Here is a 17,070-nt window from a genome sequence, read left to right as displayed (position 1 = left end):
AAGGCTCTTGAGAGTCCCTTGGACTGCAAGGAGATCCAACCAGTCCATCCTAAAGATCAGTCCTGGGTGTCCACTGGAAGGACTGATGTTGAAGCTGAAACTCCAATACTTTAGCCACCTGATGTGGAGAGCTGACTCATTGGAAAAGACCCTGATGCTGGGAGGGATTGGGGGCAGGAGGAGAAGGGGACATCAGAGGATGAGATGGTTGGATGGCATCACTGACTCAATGGACATGGGTTTGGGTGGACTCCAGGAGTTGGTGATGGACAGGGAGGCCTGGAGTGCTACAGTTCATGGGGTCGCAAAGAGTCAGACACGACTGAGCGACTGAACTGAACTGAACTGATTCTGGAAAAAAGAAAGTGTTTCATAAAAAAGAAGAGATACGTCAGGAATGCTGTAGGGCAACAGGAGATCAGACTGACCTGAGATTCTGCAAATGTGAATCTCATTTCCAAGTTTCAAAAAACTGAAATCCATTCCCAATACAGACAATGCAGCAGGAAGGTGTCCCATCCTCACCCTGAGGGACCTGACATCTGACAGCGGAATGGGCACCTGACTACGCACTGCTGAGGCCCGCTTCAGGAGCGCAGGGACCAATTGCTCCAGCAGAAGGTGTTGCCGGGGTCTCAGCAGCCAGTGAGGTGGGGAGGGAGCTTCCTCCCCGCCAGCGTTAGTGTCAGCCTGGTCTCCTCTCGGGGCAACTCACCATCAGAGCGTGGCAGAACTAAGCTTTCCCTCAACTTTTGACTAAGAAAGCAACCTTGGGCTGGATTCTAAAAGGAAGGGGCGGGTGATGAGACGGATGTTGGAACCGGCAGCAGCAGATGTGGGGTCTGGTCCCAGCCTTGTCTCTCCTCACTGTGTGATGCTGGGTGAGCCCCTTCCCTCTCTGGGCCCCGGGGTCCCCATCTGTAGTTTCAAGAGGTTGGACAGAACGAGTTGTAAGCTGTTTTTCAGCTTGAAATCAGCAGCTGGAAGCCACGGGCCTTTGGCCATGCTTTTTTGAAGTCTCCATGGCCCAGTGGACCTCAGAAGTCTTTCAACCCCATTGTTCCACCCTTGCCCTTAATGAAGCCACATCTGGAGTGTATCTCCTCCGATCCCTGTTTTGTTCAGCTCCTCACAGCTGGATCCCCATAAATCAATTTGTTCTGCAGACCAGTTCCCAGAACAGTCCAGAATCCGACCCAGAAAAAGGCAGTTTTATTTCGCTTCAGTTTCTGGTTCCAAAAGGAGTGAGCTGAGCCCAGTCCATCTCGGGACAAGCTCTCGAGTCTTCTGAAGCCCGTGGCCTGCTAGGGTTTTGCAGAGCAGCCAAGGCTCATGCTTCTGTCCCCTACTCGCAGGCACAGAGGATGAACTGGCCTGGGGGCCCATTCCTGGCCCCTCCCTGACCCCTCTTGAGGACCACTGCCCCCACTCTATGGCAAAGAGATTGGACTAAAGTGATCCTCAACCCCCTGCTGCTTTGGATTCAATGTTATCCTGGAGATAAACTTGTTACAACAGAAGGGTTAAAAAGTTAAAATCCTTGAGGATGGAGAGGGAAGGAGGTCTGGGGACCACTAAGGGCTCCTGCTTGTTCTGCCACAAGGCACTGAATCCAGGACTTTCATGAAGAACAAACATTCTGCCAGTGGGAGCTGAGATATGTGCTTTTCTGACAGCTTCTCTGGTCCTAGGGATATCTCTGGGCTTGAGCAACAAAAAATCCTTGGCCAGGAAATGGTCCCTGAGCCGCTCTTCTTCAGAGTGTCCTCAGCCTGCCTCATCTCACTTAATCCTCATGCCCCCCTGGAGTCAGGTCCTAGCCCTGCTTCTACTTATAGATGAGGAACTGTGGTTCAGAGAGGTTAAGTAACTTGTCACAAAGCTGGCAAGTTCACCAGACTGAATTTATATCCAGGTCTATGTTTCTACATATCCTGACCTCTTTTGTGGATAAGTGTCTACTGCTGAACACACACACACACACACACACACACGCACACAAATGCTGCTAAATAAAGACAAACCTAGGTCCCTAATTGTTTCCCTACTAACAAAGACTTTGGGGTCAGACTCCATTTGGGAGAATTTTTAAAGATCATTTTCAATAAATATACTTAGCTTAAGTACATGTACTTAGCTTAAAAAGCCTAATTGTACTCAAGGTTTATAATAAAATCAGCAGTCCCCAGTTCTGCTCCTCCCCAGCCCCACCCAGATCTGGTTCTCAAGACAGCCCCTCCTCTCAACATTTCCAGCAATTTCTTCCAGTATTTGCCTCTGAATTTCAAATAACACGTTAGCTCTGCTTTCTCATGGTTTTTTAGACCATTATTACTGACTTCCTATCATGGAAAATGGAGCTTCTCTTACACCATTTCTCTCCCTCTTGCTGTCCCACTGATTTCATTTTCCTGTCCTCAAAGGGTCTGGGGGAGCCTGAGCTAGACTAGACCTCTCTGAAGGGATGGGGGATGGAGTCCTTTATTTTTTTTGAATTTTTAGTAATTTATTTACTTGGCCATTCCAGGTCTGAGTTGCAGCACATCGGATCTTCACTGTGTCGTGTGGGACCTCTCACTGCGGGGCCCAGACTCTGGTTGTATGTGGGCTTGGTTTCTCTGGACCACGTGGGATCTTAGTTACACGACCTGGGTGGGACCCACGTCCCCTGCACCACGAGGCAGATGCTTAACCACTGGACCACCAGGGAAGTCCAGGGAATGGAGCCTCGACCTCCAGTCAAATGCAGCAGGTTTAATGCAAACGTCTATCTTTACTCCCTCCCAGAACTCCAGTATAAACCACATCCCATAACGATGGTTTGGGGAAGGGAGGGCAGACAGCCTGGAGCAGAGAAGACTTAGACACATAACCTCTCTCCTTGAATCTCTGAGGGACAGGGAGAGCACACACTGGGTGGCCTCCGAGGGGGGTCCAGAGTCAGAAGGAAGCTACAGAGACAGATTCAGCTTCCTAAGGAGTCATCCAAGAACACAACGGATGGCCTGTGAAGGCGGGCACATGCCCCCACTGGCCGTGGACAAGCTAGGGCTGTCTGGGGAAGAAAAGGAAATCCTGCTTGGGAGGGAGTTGAATACATGACTTATAACGTCCCTGCAAGTTCTATAACCCAGTAACTTGCTTCCTTTTCTAACAGCTTGCGATCTGAGGCCAGTGGTGCTCTGCAATCACTCTTGAGTTAATAACCAGAGCTGCCCAATAGTCACGCCCATCTGCAATTTCCTTTTAGGACACTGAAATAACCATCCTGACAGTCTGATGAGCAATCAGTTCCACTGACTTTTGCCTTGTAAGAGAAGGTTCGAGCTGATTCACAGGGCAATCGTGACGTGGCAGATGGGACCCAACTCTCAGTCCGACGGGCGTTAAACCCTCCAAGACGGCGAAGTGCTGGAGGGGGCAGCCTGTGGATCTGGCCATGTACTTCGGGCCTCCTGGCTCTGCAGCAAGACTCTCAAAGGGGAAACTTGAAGAAATGCTCCCCCCACCTCCACAAGTCCCGCCTTCCCATTCTTGCCTTGTTTTAAAGAGAAAGAGGGCAGAGTGTGAGTGTGGGCCAAACGGAGCTCCCCCTGGACAACGGCCCCTGGAGGAACCGGCCTGGGCCTGGGGCTCTGTCCCTGGTTCTGTGCCCAACTTGGCACTTGCCCAGAGACATGGCTCTTCCGTGACCTCTGTACTTTCCAAGCAGGACAGACTTTCATTCATTCTCGGGCCATGACCGGCAGTAACAGGACTAAGAGTGAGGGGAGCGCTGTGGCCAGGGCCTACGAGCCGCCTGGCTTGGGCAAGTCGCCTCCCCTCCCTTTCAGGAGGCAGCAGGTCACAGCAGTTACAACTGAACTTTTGGAGTAAGACTCTCTGGGTTCAATTCTAGCACTGCCCTGATTAGTTGTGTGACCTTAGACAAGTTTCCCACACTCTCTGAGCCTGTGTCCTCACTTTTAAATTGGGGGCCAGGGTGGTGCTGGGAAGAGTGAAGGGGAGGACCAACACCTACCTCACTGGGTGTTTTCAGCATTAAATTAGCTCATTTCATGAAGTGCTTAGAACACTGCCCAACTCATGGTATTATTATTTTCAGCAGCAGCTACTGATGATGAAAAGGAGACAGCAATGCTCATTCAGTTGACTTTACAGGATTGAACAAAATAAAACTCTTGAAAACGAAACTCTGAAGTTATATATAAGTGAGAAATTTGATGTGCAGTGCATTGACTCTCACAAACATTAGGAGACTGTAAGAGGCTTAGCATTTCCAACTCTACTTGCTAAATAAACATTGTGGCTATGATACAACCAACCACGAAGAAACGTCTTTAGAACTTTTTATCGAGATAGGAAACTAACTTTCCTTCATAATTTAATATAGCAAAGCCAATATTTGAAGATACGATCTTTAAGAGTATCAATTTAACACTTTAAGAAAACACACCCAGCCCAAATTTAGAACACTGATTACTATATAGAATGAAAAGTACTGACAAAGAAAATGCTATCCCTAACTTGCTGTGTGATCTCAGGCAAAGCCCTTCCCCTCATGGGCCTCGTTCCCCACTCCATCAGCTACACTGGGCACGGAATGATCTCTGGGTGCCATCCAGGTCTGCATCCCAGGGACCCAAGATAGGAAGATTTTTTTAGACCAACAGACATGGCCACAGCTAAGGCATTGTAGTATTTCCTGAGCTGACACCCCCACCTAGTGTGAGCCTGAGAACAGACACCAGTGACCAGCCAACCAGGACCTTCCTATTCTCTCTTGAATAACCTGCTACTCAAAATGTGACCCATAGACCAACAGCGCTGACATCATCTGGGCGCTTGTGAGAAATGCAGACTCTCAAGGTCCATCCCAGACCTGCTGAATCTCAATCTACCTTTTGACAAGATGCCAAGTGATTCTCAGAAACATTAAATTTTGAAAAGCACTGCTTTAATAGGAGGAGAAAAGGGAAGATAGTCAGGACAGAAAATTTAACTTTAATATACATTCAGAATTGACCCATATAAATAAAACAAATCCTTCCCAACTGACACTTAAGAAGACTATCATGCAATGAAGGGTTAGGTTCTTGGGAATTTTTGCACGTTTTCAAAAACGAACCTCCTGGAATGGTAAGTAGGCATCTGATATGGGCATCCCTGAACCAGAGTTTCAAATGCACTTGCACTTGTCTACATTGTTACTAGTGGAATAATCATACTGATGAGTCTCTGCTTCCAGAATTCAAATTCAAAATGAATTTAACCATTCTGAGCTCCCAGAGGCCTTCTCAGGTCCTAACCACATGGCCCATCATGACATGACAGCTGATTTCTTCAAAGCCAGCAGGACAGTCTCTCAGCAGGTGACCTCTAGAGACTGAGGTTCTCAGTCCTACAACCTCGAGGACTTGAATTCTGGCAACAAACAGTGGATTTGGAAGAAGAGCCCAAGTCCCAGCTGAGACAGCAGCCCCAGTCAACATCTTTATTTCACCCAGTGAGACCCAGAGCAGAGAACTCAGCTAAGCCATGCCCAGACTATAACCTACGGGAACCGGGAGACAATAGATTGTGCTGTTTTAAGCCACTCTGCTTGGGGCAGTCCATTACACAGCAATAGAAAACTAACACAGATTTTGGTACCTATGAGTGAGATGTGCTATAACAAACACCTAAAATGTAGGAGCAGCTTTAGAACTGGGCAGGAAGAGGAAGCTGGAGGAATTCTGCAGGCCAGGATACAGAAAGCTTAAATTTCCTTGATCAGACTGTTAGTAGAAATATAAATGTTGAGGACATTGCTGCTGAAGGTTATGAAGGAAGTGAGAAGCATGTTATTAGAAAGTGGGGAAAGAGCCATATTATATAGTGGCAGAAAGTTTAGCAGATTGTCTCTGGCAGTTATGAAGAATGTTTAAGAGATGAACCTAATTAGATAGCTAAGGGAACCTAGTTCTACAGCGAAGGAGATCTCCAAGAAGTGCTGAAGATGCTGTCTAGTTTCTTCCTGCTGCTTATGGTAAAGTGCAAGAGAAGAGAGATTGACAGGAAGTCATAACACAAAAATTAAGCAGGACTTATTTAGGAAAATCTTCAGCCTCTCCAGTTGGCAAAAGATGCTAAAAGTCAGAATGACCGCTGAAAATGGGTCACAGAGAAAAGGCTGAGTATGTGACTGTACAATCTTTCGTTAAGACCTCAGAAAGATCCAAAGGTCATAGTCACACAAAGGACCTTTCTAAGAGATTAAGAGCGTGTGCACGTCATGGATCTTCTCGACTAAACCGGGGGCACCCAGGAAGCCTAAGGTCATTATCGCCCAGCCATCTACATAGGAGGCCAAGAGAAAAAGGGGATTTATTTGAAACAATCTGTGGGTGTGGCTTCTGTCAAGTGGAGTGAAAAGCAGTGAATCCATGCAAGACTCACCAAGTTCTTGAGGATTATCTCAGCAGAAATACTGCCAACTTGGACTAAATGGAACAGAGAAAAAGAAGAATATAGGAAGAGATGGCTGGACACCCAAAATTCTACTGGCAAGAAACAGGCTCAGAAAACTACTCCACGGCAGATGTGTTACTTGTCATAAAATAGGAAGGATGACAAGAAGGTGGAACCACATCTCCAGAAGAGCGAGCCAAGAGCCCCTGAGGATTATTCCCAGGTCTTGAAACTGAATCAAGAAGTCAAACACTTACCTGATTTCAAAACCATTATGGACCTGTGTTTCCTTTTGACTTTCATTGCCTCTTTTCTGAGCCAGGATATAAACATTACCCTATTCCTTCCCACCGCTGTATGTCGGGAGTGTTGGGTTGGATAAACGGCCTCTTCAGTGTAACGAGTCTCCAGAGCAACTGCGTCCCAGCAGCTGCGCCGAGATGATGCCCAGGAGCCACACCAGGACCCGAACCTGATTTAGACTTTAGCCTTTTTCTGATGAGATTTAGATTTAGATGATAGAAATATGGACTTTGAACTCGCACTGTAATAAGATGAGACTCCTGGAAACCCTGGGAGGGAATGATTGTACTTTGCATGTAGAAGGGATATGGATTATTGAGGACAACATGAATTGCTAAAACTGTATGGTGACACATTTAATGTTTTAAGTTGCTAAGTTACAAAGGTATCAAAGCAACTATTAAAAGCATGTTCAAATAATTAAAAAAACTAAAATCAAAGAACTAAAGGAAAACACGCTAACAATAAGTCAATATTTAGGAAATCTCAAGGCAGTAACAGACACTACCAAAAGGAACCACATGGATATTCAGATTTGAAAAATAATTGAAATAAAATAACTACATAAGCTCAAGAGCAGTTTCGAGTGGGCAGAAGAAATCAATGACCTTAAAGACAGAAATTACCCAATGTGAAGAACAGACAGGCAGAAAAAATGTTTGAAGAAATAATGGCTAAAAACTTCCCAAATTTATTTTTTAAAACGTTAAATTACATTCCAAGCTCAATGAACTCTAAGTACAATAAATACAAACCACATTTAGACATATCTTAAACTGCTGAAAGACAAACAGAAAATCTTAAAAGCAGCAAGAGAAAAATGACTCATCACATACAGATAGCAAAATGATTAATGGATGATCTCTCATCCAAAACAATGGTGACATTAGAGTGGTGTTAATCCCAAATTCATAGCGCTGAAAGAAAAAAACCTGTCGGCTAGCATTCTGTGTCCAGGTAAACTATCTTTCAAAATTGGTAATCAGAATAAAATCATTCCCAGATAAACAAAAACAGAGAATTTATTGCTAACATACCTAGATGAAATTCCAAAGAGAGGCCTTATACTGAAAGAAAATCATACCAGAAGTTTACTCAGATTTATAGGAAGAAATGAAGAGCATGGAGTACGGCACATCACGTGGGTAAACATAAAAGGCTGTATTTTGTACATACATAGTTTTCCCTTTTTGTCTTACTAAAACAATAGGCAAACCACTCTGTTACTGAGTTTATCACATATATGTCCATAATAGCACAAGGGAGGAGATAGGGGCTATACTGCTACAAATTTGCTAAAGTTTATGGGAATTAACACAATATTAAGAGTGAAGAAGACTGCAATAAATCCAGGAAGCATAATGTAATCCCTTAGGGCAACCACTAAAAATGTAACTTAAAAATATAACTAAGAACGTAACAGAGGACATGGTTATCCCTATTGTGCAAATGAGGAAACGAGTGCTGGCAGGTGAAACAACCGACCCCCCCTGGGGCTGGACCCAGGACCTGACTCCACACACCAGGACTGGAGGCCGGCCCACACCTTGCAGCGGGGAGGGTGGAGACCCACCCAGGCCGAGACTCCTCATCCGCCAGACAAGGCAACCGCCCAAAAAAAATATTGAAAACTGTCTTCTGGTCTGTGAAAATAGTTTCCTTGACACCCTGAATATTTTTATTAGTTCTTCCACCCTAAAAATTACCAAGTAGAAGCCACTGGCAAGAGTAAGAGGGATGACTTTTCAAGCAAAGCTAATTACCATCAGTGCCCAGTGAACACACACAAAAATACTTGTGTAGCCTCCCAGCACTCACGATACGTTTGACTGGCATTCATTTTCTGGCTGCCTGAACTGTCTTCCTATACCTTGGGAGGGGCCGGCTCCCCTTCAGTGGAGCTGGGACGGACACTGCAGGAAGCGGGGGAGAGAGTGCAGGGCAAGACTTCTCACCTCCACTGCAGGCTGGGAGGGCATCTCCCATTTCATAAGTTACCCCAGTGGAGGAGGGATGCTTTGGCCCCACAGCACATTACACTCACAGGAGAACAAAGCTGTGCTGGAAGGAGTTCATACCGCATTCCTGCCTGCTGAGGAGCTACTTAACCCTGTAAAGATAAGACCACTAAATTATTTAATATTTTTGAATAAACTCCTATTGATATTTATTGTGCTTCACATTTTATAAAGTGCATTTATGAAAATGGAAATTTAATGAACTCGTACTGCATGCCAGGGACTAAGCTAAGTCCCAGCCTGCTCTATGTTACTTAGTCCTTGCAACTACCCCACAAGCGTGCTTTCATTATTCTCATTTCACAGATGAAGTAAAGTTCAGAGTGGTTAAGATGCATCAGGTTGATCCAAGCCAGGTCAACTGGATTTGTTCCTGGGTAACTGTTAAACTGGATCTCTCAGAGGGAAACATGTAAAAAAAGAGCCTGAGACAAAAGTTGGAAGTTGATGCTTTTTCATCAGTTGAAGACATGTGTCTTCATCTCTCACATCTGACTGATTGCAAAAACAAAGATTAGCAGTGCTCTTGCTTTTTTTTTTAATCACTCCTCCTGACTTCATCAAGATGACAAGATCTCAGAATATCAATAGATCTGGAATTGTTCACAAATCGTAATTATGAAGAGAAACTGTAGCAGTTGCTGCAGCACAAAATCCAATATGGATTTCAATGACCAATTATTATTAATGGACAAATTTGAAAACTGAATTTCACAAAGAGCATTATATTTCTCCCTGACACTAACGTGTAATGAAAATTGAAAATGATATGAACATGTTTTAAAGTCATCCTGGTGGCTGCTAAAGTCGCCATCCATAGCACGGTTAGGCACTGTCAGAAGCCCACTCTGTGTGGTGGAAGTTTATATTAGCCCACTATGTCAAACTGTTCCCTTGAAATTTCAGCTTTGGTTAGTCCTCTTTGGCTAACATAAACTTTAACAGCAGTTTTGACCACGGCAGCAACACATAACCAAGGAGCATTCTTAATTAAATAAATCTAGATTATCTCAAGGACCTGAAGGAAACAGTATCTTCCCAGTGTCCACACACCTATACTGAGAAAAATCTAACCCAATGTTTAAGGTATTGTCAGTTTATGCAAAGTACATTACATGAGTCGATTCTCCAAGCAGACGTCTTCATTATCTGGGGATCCTTTCAAATACCAAAATAAAACATTTACCTTTTTGCTAAGGGGAATAAAAAGACATGACAGTAGAAAATACATCTTGATAGAAAAATAGGTAAAGTTTTTAATTCTCTAAGTACCAAGAGTTAACATTTTATGACTACCCTTTGAAAACAGGGTATTTGGGAACAATTTTAGTTTTCAAAATCAATACAAGTTGTTATTCACATTTTTACTAAAGCCAACATTCGTTTCATGAATCACAAAACGATTTCCTTATAAAACGAACAGCAGCCAAGTGTGTGGTGGGTCTCTGTGCTTCTAAGTGTCTCTTAAACACAGTCCAGCGGTTCCCCCATCTACTCTGATGGGCTTGGTCGTACGGTGACACTTCACACCATGTGTTCCTGGAAGAACCATCTCTGATGATCCGAGTTGGTACAGTCTCGTAAGAGTGGTACAAAACTGTCGCTCACGTCCTTCCTCTCAGCCTGAACACACTTCTTGGACTGTACATGAAATAAAGAACCATCCTACAAAAGATGATAGACATTGTGTGTTCAAGAGAATTACAAGCAATTCCTGAGAAAGTACCTTTTCCTTAAAATGTGTTAAGTGCTCAGGGTGATTTTCATCACTTCAGAAATACTTATTGAGCAGTAAGTGTCTGCAGGCGGGAAGGCAGCCCACGACCGTCTGCGCACACAGAGGCGGCGCGGAGACGTGAGTCACGCCTGCCTGTCCCGGGAGCGCCCCAGGCGTCCTGGGCTCCACCGTCAGGGCCGAAGTGCCACCTGCTGGCTCTCTGGGATCGCTCAGACCCTGCACCTCCTCCCTCGTGTGTGTGCAGGCAGGGCAGATCCTTGGCAACCCTGTGGGCTGTAGCCCACCAGGCTTCTCTGCCTACGGGATTTCCCAGGCCAGAATACTGGAGCGGGTTGCCATCTCCCACTCCAGGGCATCTTCTCAGCCCAGAGACTGAGTCTGTGTCCCCTGCATCTCCTGCATTGACACCTGGATTCTTTATCGTGGCGCCACCTGATCAGGACCCTATCTCACCCCTACTGATGTTCTTTCCCTTCAGAGTAATCAGGTCCAAAGGTCCTTTATTAATCTCTTCCACGTCTCTTAGGTCTCTGGAGCCCTCTTTCTCCCGTATTTAAGTGGAGAACAAGGGGACTTGGCTTTAGTCCCAGCTCAGCCACAGACCAGCTGGGTGAGGAGACGGCACCAGAGAGGAAGCAGGGCCTGCAAACGATGCCAACCTCCAAACCCCAAAGGACAGGGGCCCGCTCTAGTCCTCTCCATCTCCTCTATCCCCAACTGTTGCTGAGCTAACTTCCCAAGTCTCTCCCCAGTTTCCGGAGTTTATTTTTCCCTCCATCTCTCTCTGTTGTAAGCTCAATAATATTAATCTGGAAGCCCTTAAAAGTGTTCACAAGTTGCCTTCAGAATAATGTGAAAGTAAACAAATAAAGCATCCTTCCTCACACCCCTCTAAAGAAACTTGCTTAAACGTTCACTGAAATTTAAGATTTTTAAGATAAAATTTTAATGGCATTTCAAACCCATTTCGTGATTTCTACCTTGCATTACTCTTCTTTGAGGTCTTACAATGGCTTCCTGTTGGAAGAAAGAAGGGAAGGGCAAAACTTTTGGGGTTAACAGAAATATTTTCCCTATTACTTTTTGTATCACATAGCACTACAGTGCCTGGCTTTTCCAGGAAACCTGAGAATTTCATTGCTGATCATAACATTTTCTACAATAAAACATATTCTAACGTCTAATTAGAATTAATTCATTTATAAGTAGTACAGATGGATCTTTCCTTCCCTGGGGCCAGGCTGGGAATGAAAGCTCTTCATGGAGATAAAAGTGAACTAACTCTTTCTTTTGAATTATATTCTTCGGATTTATGTCCTCAAGTGCTTTTTAGAGAGTCACTAGATATGACTGATGTATGAGTCCCACCATGAGCTTCTTACAAACGTGGAGGAGGTAGTGCCTCTCAGACCTGAAATAACTCCCAGTTCCAAACCAGCAGTGACTGATTTGGAGCAGTGACTGATGGAGAACCAACTCCATCAGAGAGGGTATCTTCATTACTGCATGGCAAGTTAACAATGCAGAGCTTTACAGTTTCCAAAGACTCTTTCTGACCGCACATCTATTCTTCACTAGAGGTAGATAAGGCTTCGATTACTATCCCCACTTTAGAGCTGGGAAAGATGAGCCTTAGACAACGGGAGTGGTAATCTTGGGTCTAATATCATGTCCTTACACTTGGAGGTTTGTTTCATTCATCTGAACCCCTGAACCCCAAGCGATCTCCAAATGCACCGGGGGCAGCGCCTCTTCCTATTCCAGGCAGCCACAGCTCAAGGCGTAAGGGGGACAGGAGAACTGAGAGGGGCGGACAGGGAGGAAAGAAGGGCAGGGCTTCTGGCGCCGGAGGCCACGGGACCCCTCGGGCTCACTGTGAAGCGTCTGATCTCCTCAGGGGCCGCATCCCTGAGACGTACTAGGGACTCACTCTACCTCTACCACCCCCTCTGCAGTCCACGGGATGGGGAGCCACAGAAGGAAGGCGTGAGCAGGGCCACCTACCTCCTGAAGGATGAACTTCTGGTCCTCTGGGGTGGTGTTCTCACACAGATGCATGATGAGGACGTCTGTTCCTGCCTCCACCGCCACGCAGCCTTCTGGCTGGTGGGTGTTGTAGCGTATTTCATTCTGGGATGTGTATTCGAAAAACTAGAAATGGAGTAGCCAACATGCACCAGTTAGCCTCTGATGTGCAAAGAGGGCAATCTTTAGAAAGAGGAAGGAGAACCTGGGGTTACCGGGGCATGGGTGCTGGGGTCCTAACACCAGCCTATGTCCCCGGAGTAGCCTGTATACCTCTGGAGGAGTGTGGAGCCAACGTGAACGGAGGGGCCCTTCTCGTTTCCAAGAGCGTGAGGGTGGGGATGGCCTGGGTCACCCCGCACCTGCTGTGCCTAACCCCGGGCTGGTGTAGAACGGCAGGAAAGAGACTGGTCCCAGACCTTGAGGGCTCTCTGGGACCTTGACCAGCCACTTCCCCTCCTTTTCTGCAGTCCTTTCCTCCTCCTTCCCACGAAATAAAGGGGATGCAATCATGCCTTGGAGACCACAAAGCGCTGGACACAGCAGACAGAGGACGGCTAACGGGAGGACCTGCTCTTCAGAGCAACGGTTTCCTTACCCTCGGCGCCTCGGGAAAGTGCTGACTCGGGGCCCTGGTCCCAGAGAGGAAATGAGGATTCCCTCCGTCTGAGATGGGGCCGAAGAAGCTGCACTTTCACATTTCCAACAAGACACGCAGCTGCCCATCTACCCCGCCCCACCCCCTGCTTCCAGGAGAGCCTGACACAGGTGACAGGTTCCTGAGGCACACGGAGCAGTGCTTCTCAAGCGAGTCTCCCCGAAAACCAGTCAAGACTACGTGGGGTGGGTCTGGGAGTTCAGGTGACGCTGACGGTACCACCTCTGAGGACAGCTATTCTCAAAGGGGTAGAAGAACCTGAAAAATTTAAGGCTGTAGAGGTCTGAATGATGAAAGTTTACTGTTGACCATAATGGGGCCCAATATTTAAACGGAACTGGAGTGACTCCTAGAGGAGAATCTGAAGGCCCACCCTTCGTCTCCAGTATCTGACACTCTACTCAGGACAGCAGGCTTTGAATGCCTAAAACCAACGCTTTGCTCTCTCCTGCATCCTCCCTGGCCTCCCCCCGGCAGTGTGCCTGCTCCTCAGGCCAGGGTCCTGCTCCGGTTCTCAAATCTTCCAGGTCTTGCTCCCCTGCCCAGCTTGCAGTTGAGCACTTAACCCAGACATATCCACCTGGGCCCTGACTGAGGAAACCGCCCTAAAAACTGCTTTGCAGTGTGGCGCTACATATCAAATCCTGTAATTCCATGTAAGATTTAATTCTGAATAAGTCATCTGAAATGCAAATCTGCTGTTTGCTTTCCTTCATTTTTTCTTTCTGTCCAAAGATGTTAGCAGCAGGGTTATTTATAATCACAAAAACAGGGAGGAAGGAATTGGTTTCCTCAACAGTAATTAATACAGTCAAACAAAGGAATACCAAGAGGCTGTTACGGATGATGTTCTCAAAGGATGTCTAACAACACATGAAAAGTATGATTAAGTAATGGACATGAGAGACTATAAACATGTAGATATTACAACAACTATTTAAAATACATAATCCCAAGGTCATGCATTAAAAAAGATGGGAAGTAAATATATCTTAATTATAATGGTGGTCATTCTGGGTCTTGTCATTTACTACTTGCTTCTACTTTTTATATTTCCTAAATGTTCTATGATGAGCATATATTACCTTTATAATAAGAAATCACATATTAACTGTTTTATTTATTTTTTTAATTTTTTCCCCCCAGAGGGGGGTACACCATTCCCAGAAGTACTGCAATATGAGGTGGATGCGTGGAGTGGACAGAGCAAGCTCCTATTCCAACTCCTAATCCCCAAAATCCATTTAATATATTGTCCTCGGATAGAGGACGTATCAGATATTAAATTGATAAGAACAGATACTACACTTGATCTTAGCCAAAAGGCCGAGAAGCGATATAGTAACTGTTTTAAAAACACACAGATTTCCCCTCATCTACCTCTTTAAAGGCCCACACCAATGATCCTTTGAGCACAGGGCCTCCCGCTGTCCACTGCCCTTCAGCCTGAGAAGGTCAAGTTGTTAACGCAGCGGCCCCTACCTGGTTCTGACCCATCCCATGACAGCCGTACAGAATGACCTGGTGTCCTGTGATCTCGTGCTCGTTGGGAGGGTTATAGTCAAAGCAGTAACCTTTCAGTCCTTTGTTCCGGAGCTAAGCAAAACAGAAAGGCGGCATTTGGTCCAGTTTACACACAGCAGATTCCATCCAGGGCCGTGACGACAGGTAAACAGAGGGACAGGAGCGGCGGCCTGAAGAACCAGGCTCAGAGCTGAGAGCCCCTCCCATTTCTAGTTTTAAACGTGCTTCCCGTTCTATACCGTAGGCAGGAATCACAACCCCCATTTCTTAAAGTTAATTTTTACTGGAGTGAAGTTAACGCACACCGTCGCGTGAGTTTCTGCCACACAGCCAAGTGAATCAGTTACACACACACATCTATTCAGTCTTTCTCAGTTTCTATTCCCGTATAGGTCACTACAGAGCGCTGAGCAGAGTTCCCTGTGCTATATGGCGGGTTCCTACTAGTTATCTGTTCTATACATACAATAGTAACTGCCCGTCGATCCCAATCTCCCGGTTCATCTTTTCCCCTGCTCTCCCTACCTGTAACCCTAAGTTTGTTTTCTACATCTGTGACTCTATTTCTGTCTGGTAAATAGGTTCATTTATATCATTTTTTAAAGGTTCCATATCTAAGTGATATCATATGATTCATAAACATTTCAGGAAGATAAATTTGAGGAGCAGAGAGATGAAATCTTTATGGCCTGAGAGCTCACACTGCTTCGTGTCTCATTGCTGCTGCTGCTGCTAAGTAGCATCAGTCGTGTCCGACTCTGTGACCCCATAGACAGCAGCCCACCAAGCTCCCCCATCCCTGGGATTCTCCAGGCAAGAACACTGGAGTGAGCTGCCATTTCCTTCTCCAATGCATGAAAGTGAGAAGTGAAAGTGAAGTCGCTCTGTCGTGTCCGACTCTTAGCGACCCCATGGACTGCAGCCCACCAGGCTCCCCCGTCCCTGGGATTCTCCAGGCAAGAACACTGGAGTGGGTTGCCATTTCCTTCTCCAATGCATGAAAGTGAAAAGAGAGTGAAGTCGCTCAGTCATGTCTGACTCTTAGTGACCCCATGGACCGCAGCCCACCAGGCTCCTCCGTCCATGGGATTCTCCAGGCAGAGCACTGGAGTGGGCTGCCACTGCCTTCTCCCATGTCTCATCAGTGCAGCCTTATTTCTTTACTAGTCCAGCATAGCTGAGTTGTCCCCTCACATCTGTACCAAGTGTGTGCTCGGTCCTGTCCGACTCTTGTGACCCTAAGGACTGGGCCCACCAGTCTCCTCTGCCCATGGAATTTCACAGGCAAGAATACTCGTGTGGGTTGCCATTTCCCACTTCCTGACCCAGGGATCAGACTGCATTTCTTGCATCTCCTGCACTGGCAGGTGGGTTCCTCACCACTAAAACCACCTCGGAAAAAAAAAATTAAAAAAAAAATAAATAAATAAAACCACCTCAGAAGCCCTGGGTACCAAAGAGCTCCTGATATTACGTTATCTTCAGAGGATACCCCAGTTAGGAGACCTGGCACTTTTCAGATCAGAAGTCCACCAGTGTGGAGCACAAGGACAGTATAATACAGAGCCAGTGGTTTGCACACAGGTCATACAACACCTAAGTGGAGACACCTGAGTCCTGAATCCAGGACCTCAGACTCCAAGTCCAGTGCTCTCTCCATCACTCAATATTCTCAAATCTAAGGTCATCTCTAAGGTACTTTTGGATCTAAATCCCTTTAATCATTCTAAGAGCAAAAAGACCTGAAAGGTTCCATGCTCCAACCTCCCTTCCAGGAGCCTCCAGAGAGAAACTCAGTTCAGTTCAGTTGCTCAGTCGCATCCGACTCTTTGCGACCCCATGGACTGCAGCATGTCAGGCCTCCCTGTCCATCACCAACTCCTGGAGTTTACTCAGACTCATGTCCATTGAGTCAGTGATACCATTCAACCATCTCATCCTCTGTCGTCCCCTTCTCCTCCCACCTTCGAATTTTCCTAGCATCAAGTACCTTCCAAATCCCTTTCTGGAGAGTTTAAGGAACCTTCCCTGGTGGCTCAGTTGGTAAAGAGTCTGCCTGCAATGCAGGAGACCCAGGTTCCATCCCTGGGTCGGAAAGATCCTCAGGAGAAGGGAATGGCTACCCACTCTAGTATTCTTGCCTGGAGAATCTCATGGACAGGAGCCTAGCAGGCTACAGTCCATGGGGTCGCAAAGAATGGACATGATTGACTGACTAACACTTTCACTTTCAAAGAACCTTCACTGGCTTCTTCTGAACCCCACTCTGGCCCTGGCCCTTGTCCACCTTTGTCTAGCCTGGTTCTGGGAATAAGACTCAGCCATATAGAAAGAAGGAATCCATAATCCACTGG

The 17,070-nt window shown here is 46.2% G+C and overlaps 1 protein-coding gene and 1 non-coding gene across 3 annotated transcripts in view; both read right to left on the bottom strand.

Annotated features, from left to right (window-relative positions):
- Window positions 1-7,409: 7,409 nt before the first annotated feature.
- Window positions 7,410-17,070, bottom strand: part of GALNT12 (polypeptide N-acetylgalactosaminyltransferase 12) — a 32,929-nt gene continuing 23,268 nt past the window's right edge. Inside the window, exons 8-10 of one of the 2 annotated variants that reach the window (XM_061132697.1) lie at window positions 14,675-14,788; window positions 12,514-12,660; window positions 7,410-10,436 (exon numbers count right to left, since the gene is read on the bottom strand). In XM_061132697.1, coding sequence (XP_060988680.1) covers window positions 10,296-10,436; window positions 12,514-12,660; window positions 14,675-14,788 — 402 coding nt within the window. In that variant the 3' untranslated portion in view covers window positions 7,410-10,295. The remainder of the gene's footprint in view (window positions 10,437-12,513; window positions 12,661-14,674; window positions 14,789-17,070) is intronic. The other variant, XM_061132698.1, reaches the window with a different exon arrangement.
- LOC133049017 (U2 spliceosomal RNA) lies at window positions 14,340-14,530 on the bottom strand. Its single transcript, XR_009691182.1, has one exon. It is a non-coding gene; the product is annotated as a U2 spliceosomal RNA (small nuclear RNA).

The sequence above is a fragment of the Dama dama genome, chromosome 29 (assembly GCF_033118175.1).
Source record: "Dama dama isolate Ldn47 chromosome 29, ASM3311817v1, whole genome shotgun sequence".
NCBI classification, from domain to species: Eukaryota; Metazoa; Chordata; class Mammalia; order Artiodactyla; family Cervidae; genus Dama; species Dama dama.
The sequence above is the reverse complement of the archived record's forward strand: the minus strand, read 5'-3'. Positions and strand labels throughout refer to the sequence as shown.